The sequence below is a fragment of the Chanodichthys erythropterus genome, chromosome 10, assembly GCF_024489055.1.
Source record: "Chanodichthys erythropterus isolate Z2021 chromosome 10, ASM2448905v1, whole genome shotgun sequence".
NCBI lineage: Eukaryota > Metazoa > Chordata > Actinopteri > Cypriniformes > Xenocyprididae > Chanodichthys > Chanodichthys erythropterus.
In genome coordinates this window covers 30,443,540-30,451,039 of record NC_090230.1, presented here as the reverse complement: position 1 = coordinate 30,451,039, position 7,500 = coordinate 30,443,540, and the positions used below count along the sequence as shown (strand labels likewise).

At 36.5% G+C, this 7,500-nt stretch overlaps 1 protein-coding gene across 4 annotated transcripts in view; it reads left to right on the top strand.

Annotated features, from left to right (window-relative positions):
- pdlim5b (PDZ and LIM domain 5b) overlaps positions 1-7,500 on the top strand; it is a 102,302-nt gene that overhangs the window by 37,511 nt on the left and 57,291 nt on the right. For all 4 annotated transcript variants that reach the window (XM_067397305.1, XM_067397304.1, XM_067397303.1 and 1 more), the window contains exon 3: positions 4,138-4,289. In XM_067397305.1, coding sequence (XP_067253406.1) covers positions 4,138-4,289 — 152 coding nt within the window. The remainder of the gene's footprint in view (positions 1-4,137; positions 4,290-7,500) is intronic.

The following is a 7,500-nucleotide window of genomic DNA, read 5'->3' as shown; positions in this document are numbered from 1 at the left end:
TTTTGCAGTTTTTTTTTCACATTGCAGCAAAACAGACTTAAAATACCAGCCAGTGCTATTCAGACGCAAATTCAGAGGCAATACATGCATTCATCGTCTCAATCGTGTATTTATTGTCTTGAAAAGTGTTTATCTGGATGTAAAAGTCATGGTTAGCGAGCTCTAGAAGACATGCAGTTAGTTCCTGTTTTCTTTTCTTCTATAGATGAATTTTAGATGAGTTTTTGTTTCTTTAGCGCCCTCTGGCTGCAGTATGAATTGGAAACTACATTCATGGAATAGCCTCTTCTTCTTTTAGATGAATTTGTGGACTAAAAATGCACAGAGAGCGCCCTCCGACTTCAAGGATGAATTGAAAACACCAGCGCTCATAGTAATGACAATGAATATTAAATAAATATAACTCCTCTGTATAGAAAATTGACATAAGCATATGAGAATCCATCAATATTTCTCCAAATGTGCATGCTTTTAAACTAAAAGCCTATATTCAGACTCTTTGCATCACAGAAATACATTATATTTTAAAGTATAATATAAAACCATTACTTTATATTTCAATAATATTTTTCTGTATGTTTCATATATCATAATGAGCTTGAGACTCATAATATATTTTTTCACAGCCTGAAATGCCTCATTAATATGCAAGTCATTTCAGCTCATTACTATCCAATTCTTTTGTCTTCTCAGGTGAGAATGGCCCATTTTCAGTGGTGATTCACGCCTCCTCGCATACTGTGTTTCTTGGCAAAAAGTGTCTTACAAAAACTAAATCAATATATTGTTTTATATGAAGGAGTAGTCAGCATAATTTTTACATAATTTTGAAGCAAAAACTCTAGTCTACAACCTCCAATACCCAGAAGTCTTGTAAACACAGATTTACTATACTTTTTTTGGCCTTATTTCAGTGACTTAAGTTTTTTGTTTTTTCAATAACCACGCATGAACGTTATTCCTTCAAAAACACAAACATGTACACACATGTTCCTCACATATTATTGTAGCCTAGTTTGTGCTGAATACCGTGTAATGACACTTTTTCCATTAATATGTTTATGAACAACTGAAAAAAACACAAATGTCAGGGCATGTCAAAACTTCTCCAGGCCCCAAATCAGCCTCAGACTCCAGAGGGTTAATAGAATATAATGACGGGGAAACACTTGTTTAGTTTGTGGAGATATAATATTAAATTTATATTGATACTTTTTGGTATTGGATGAAATATAACATGCATTTCTCTTGACTAGGGTTGCACGATATATCGGTCACCATATCGGTATCGGCCAATATCAATATTCATTTTTAATATTATCGTTATCGGCCAAATTTTCTAATCTATATTTAAAATAATCTACTCTATATTTTAAAGCCTTCAGCTGAGACACTTCAGATGTTTGCCATGATGGTTTTGAATTGCTTGAAATATTATTGAAATCACTTAAAAAAACGAAAATACAGTTAAGTACAACATGTGCAGCGCAAGTCTGTCATATCGGCTACATAATATTATAATGAGAACATTATAATTGTGTGTTTGGGACATGGCTTTTAATGGTGAGACTTCTGTTTTTGTAATCAGGCTCTCAAAAATTATATAAACTTTGATTTAGATTTATCGGTAAATATATCTGTTATCGGCTTTCAAATATAAAGAATTATCGGTTATCGGTATCAGCCTAAATTCAGTGCATCCCTACTCTTGACTACCCTACTCTTTGTTGACCATCTTGGATATTTATTTTTTTTTTCTGTATAGTTGCAGTGCATTCTGGGATACCTGTAAAGAATTCATGTGAGGCTCTTAAGACTCTCTGAGAATCTCCACGGAAGCTGTTTAGTTTTATTCTCGTTTGTGTAAATCATTGGAGTAAGACTTTCCTTCCCCTGCTGTAGTTATCTAGTAAGGTATCGGGTTGTTTATTAGTCCAGACACGAGCGAGGATGGTTTCTAAGATGGAGTCTAATAGCCCGTCAGGTCTAATCTGATCAGGTCGACAGCGCTGCAGCATCTCGGAGCTACAGATTTAAAGCCCCTAATAAATTACAGCTGGACTCTCGTTTCTACTGAAGCTAGTATTTCATCAGCGTCTGCTCGCGTGAACGTCTCGCCGCACTTCTGCATCAAAGTATGGATCCGTCTTTCAATTAGGGCCAAGAGGGTCAAAGGTCAGTGGAGCATCAGTCATTTGTTGATCTGCAGCTTCTGTGAATGGTTTGATTATTAACAGCCAGATTTTTCAGCTGTATAATCATTATCTGTCCAGCACTGCTTTTAAGTCTGGAGATGTACGGCATACGAGATATATTACATTGACATCAAAGTGAGTGGTCTGCGGTAGGATGTTATTGTTATAACCACTGTTATTGTGAACTAAAACTATTAAAATCTATTAAAAATAAAGCTGAAATACAATATCAGTTTAATCAGGGTAAAGTAACTCAAAAAATTTAATTTGTTGAAAGATTCGTTACTTATTAGAAATTATTTGTTTGAAGACCACCACCTCTCTTTGTAATTAAAATCAAAATAAATGTAGCTTAAAGAATTCAAACTTTTTCTGTGAATTTCTCTTCTGTAAATCACAGTTTAAACACTGTTTTAAAAGGTGATATATATGTAAAGCTTTACTTATGCATGCACTCTAAAAAAATGCTGTGTTAAAAAACCCAAGTTGGGTTAAAAATGGACAAACCCAGCGATTGGGTTGCTTTAACCAAGCTGTTGAGTTAAATGTTTGCCCAATGTTGTTTTAACCCAGCGAATTGGTTGTTTTAAACCCAGCGAATGGAATGTTTTAACCCAGCGATTTGGGTTGTTTTTAACCCAGCGAGTGGAATGTTTTAACCCAGCGAGTGGAATGTTTTAACCCAGCGAATTGGATGTTTTAACCCAGAGGTTGGGTTGTATTAACCCAGCGAATTGGATGTTTTAACCCAGAGGTTGGGTTGTATTAACCCAGCGAATTGGATGTTTTAACCCAGAGGTTGGGTTGTTTTAACCCAGCGAATTGGATGTTTTAACCCAGAGGTTGGGTTGTTTTAACCCAGCGAATTGGATGTTTTAACCCAGAGGTTGGGTTGTTTTAACCCAGCGAATTGGATGTTTTAACCCAGAGGTTGGGTTGTTTTAACCCAGCAAATTGGATGTTTTAACCCAGAGGTTGGGTTGTATTAACCCAGCGAATTGGATGTTTTAACCCAGAGGTTGGGATGTTTTAACCCAGAGGTTGGGTTGTTTTAACCCAGAGGTTGGGTTGTTTTAACCCAGCGAATTGGATGTTTTAACCCAGAGGTTGGGTTGTTTTAACCCAGCGAATTGGATGTTTTAACCCAGAGGTTGGGTTGTTTTAACCCAGCGATTTGGATGTTTTAACCCAGAGGTTGGGTTGTTTTAACCCAGCGAATTGGATGTTTTAACCCAGTGGTTGGGTTGTTTTTAACCCAGCAAATTGGGTTAAATGTTTGCCCAGCCTGCTGGGTAGTTTTATATAACTCAATATTGTTTAAGAATTACTATATTGTTTGCTTAAAATTAACCCAAATGTTGGAAATTAACATTTATTACTACGTTTTAATGGATAATAATTAAATAATAAACATTTATTAAATTGGATTATTAATAAATGTTCACCTTTTTGATTATTATTGTTGCCTCTAGTAATTATGTGTCTGATTTTTAATTTCTAACATATTTTGGGTTTATTTTAAGCCAGACATATAGTCATTTTTAAACAATAGCTTTGGACAGCACAACCGCTGGATTATAACATCCCTTTCGCTGGGTTTGTCCACATTTTACCCAACTTGGGTTGTTTTTAACCCAGGTTTTTTGAGTGTAAGACTTGATCTCTGTCCGATTTGTAAATGAATCTTTTGAATGAATCTGCTTCACAGAACCACATGAATCAGATTGAACTCACAGTGGTTAACGGCTCACTGGATTATCAGTGAAACCCCTGTGAGTTATATCCCATGTACTTGAGAAGTATTATTTGTGTTGTTGCGTATGAATGTTGTTCCAAATCAATTATCATTTCTGCTCCGTAATAAGATAGCAATAGAATCAGACACTTTCTAGGGTTGTGTAGTAGTTCCTCTCTGAACTGTGTGTGTTTGTGTTTGATCTAGCTGACAGATGGAGGAAAGGCAGCTAAAGCCAAGATCAGCGTCGGGGACGTCGTGTTGTCTATCGATGGCATCGCCACGGAGGGAATGACCCACCTGGAAGCCCAGAACAAAATCAAAGCCTGTACAGGGAACCTGAACCTCTCTCTGCTGAGGTAAAACACACACATATTAGATCATGATCACATTAGAATGATTTCTGAAGGATCATGTGACACTGAAGACTGGAGTAATGATGCTGAAAATTCAGCTTTGATCACAGGAATAAATTACACTTTACTATATATTCACATAGAAAACCGATATTTTAAATTGTAAAAATATTTCACTAATTTTCTATATTTTTATCAAATAAATGCAGCTTGGTGAGCAGAAACATTTTTAAAAAATGTTGGCCGCTAGTGTACCTGCAAACTGCATCGTCTCATAGTTCAAGCAGAACCTTTATTGAAAGCAAACTCATGTTTGTCCAGATAAGATCAGGGATTGTGTAAATATGACAGCGGTTCCTCCAGAGGAGATGAGCTGTTTGGTTAATGCAGCTCTTGGCCGGGTTTTGTCCCTCCTGCGGCCTCTTCCCATCACGGGACATGCAGGATCTAATGCAGTCAAGATGTTCGGATAGACAGACTCTTGTGTTTCAGCCAGTTTTAATGGCCTCTCTGCACATCAGTTTCTTCAGAAACCTGGCCACTGAATCTTTAATTGTAGTTTTGTTCATCTATCATCACAGTTATCAGTGTTAGACAGTCATTCTAGGATTGCTGAATTACAATTAAAGGATTAGTGCATCGTTAACGCATTATTTACACACCCTCGTGCTCTTCCAGACATCAGTTACATTTATGCATTTTGGCTGATGCTTTTATCCAAAGTGAATTGCATTGCATTCAAGGTATGCGTTTTTATGCGAGCGTGACACACAAAATCCTAGATTGCAAGATCTAAATGCTGTAATTTTCTGTACAATAAAAGCAAATGCGGATAGATGCATAAAAAATGACGTAAAAGTATCAGTAAATACCAACTTTATGCCTTCAGATGACTCTGGAATATAGTCAGACCTCTTTTATGATGCTTTTTTGTCATTTTTCCAGTTGGACATGATCTATTTCAATTATTTTCATTGCAAGGTTTATTTTGAGAGAGGTATGGAAAGAAGTAAATCATTTCGGCGTGATTTATTCCTTTAAATGTCTGTAAATGTGTGTTGACCATAGGCAGATTCATTAAAAAGGGAAGGGATGCACTGTAGATTTTTAATTTTTAAGATTTAGTTGGTTTGAAGCGAGGTGCAGCGAAAGGAACAGCTCATATTCTGAAGTTATGGGCCCTTTGAAAGGAAATTTAGGGAAGAGAGATTGTGCAAGAGCTCAGGAATCTCCCATTAAAGTCTTTTAGTGCCGTTTTCATAGCTGTTGAACATTTGTCAGTGAGTCTGCAAAGGCCATCAAACAGCACTTAAGCTTTACTATTAAGATAACATCACATTAAGAAGAGCGTAGCGTTTACTCTGAGATCCCAGAGAGCCATTTGAACCCAAACCACCCAGATCAGCTGTAACTCGCTTCTTAGTAAACCAGCATGTCTGTACGTGTTTCTGAAGAGTTTCAATTGAAGTTTGATTGTGAATATTGAGTGAATGATGAGGTTTAGAGTATAAGTCTTCCGTTACACCTCTTTTACATGACGCAAATTACAAGAGTTATGGCCCGTTCGCAATAACTGTAATGATAAAGACAGCAAAGAGAAACGATACCGTTGGAATCGCTTTTACAATGATTTCTGATTGAACAATGAATCACAATGTTATACCGTGTCTTTTAATGGAATATTTACCCAAAAAACAATTCAATGTCAAACATAGGAACACCTTAGCAACCACCCAGAGTACCCTAGCAACTGCATAGCAACACCTTAGAAACCACCCGAGTACCCTAGCAACTGCATAGCAAACGATTAGTCTGAGAGATTTCAAATTTTGAGCTTTTAAAACTGATTCAAACTTTCAGTTTAGGCTTTCTCAAGCCAACGTCAAAGTTTGTTTATAAACTTTACTCATCTAGTTTTTAATCATATTGTTACAAATCTTTGATTTATTGTTCGATCAAAAACTTCAACTTCAGTGTTATACAGTGTCTGTTAATGGAATAGTTGCCCAAAAAACAATTGTCACCATTTCTGTCACACATAGGAACACCTTAGCAACCACCCTGAGTACCCTAGCAACTGCATAGCAACACCCTAGAAACCGCTCGAATACCCTAGGCTTTCTCAAGCCAACTTCAAAGCTTGTTTACAAACTTTACTCATCTAGTTTTCAATCATATTGTTTGAACAATGAAACACATTTCTATACCGTGTCTTTTCGTGGAATAGTTGCCCAAAAAACAATTAATCACCATTTGTCACACATAGGAACACCTTAGCAACACCCCGAGTACCCTAGCAACTCCATAGCAACACCCTAGAAACCACCTGAGTACCTAGCAACTGCATAATAAACGATTTGTCTGAGAGACTTCAAACTTTGAGCTTATAAAACTGATTCAAACTTTCAATTTTTATCATTTTTTTTTTTTTTTTTTTTTTTTTTTTACAAAATTATCTAGTTTTTAATCGTATTGTTACAAATCTTCTGTAAAAGAGCTGAAGTTTTTGATCGAACAATGAATCACAGTGCTATACTGTGTCTTTTCGTGCAATAGTTGCCCAAAAAACAATTGTCACACATAGGAACACCCTAGCAACTACCCCGTGTACCCTAGCAACTGCATAGCAAATAATTTGTCTGAGAGACTTCAAACTTTGAGCCTTTAAAACTGATTTTAACTTTCAGTTTAGGCTTTCTCAGGCCAACGTCAAAGTTTGTTTATAAACTTTACTCATCTAGTTTTCAATCATATTGTTTGAACAATGAAACACATTTCTATACCGTGTCTTTTCGTGGACTAGTTGCCCAAAAAATAATTATCACCATTTGTCACACATAGGAACACCTTAGCAACACCCTGAGTACCCTAGCAACTGCATAGCAACACCCTAGAAACCACCTGAGTACTCTAGAAACTGCATAGCAACACCTTAGAATCCTCCCGAGTACCCTAGCAACTGCATAGCAACACCCTAGAGACCACCCGTGTACCCTAGCAACTGAGAGACATAAACTTTGAGCATTTAAAACTGATTCAAACTTTCAGGCTAGGCTTTATCAAGCCAACATCACAGTTGGTTTACAAACTTTACTCATCTTGTTTTCAGTCATGTTGTTACAAATCTTCTGAACAGGAGTTCAAGTTTTTGATCGAACAATGAATCACAGTGCTATACTGTGTCTTTTCGTGTAATAGTTTACCCAATAAACAA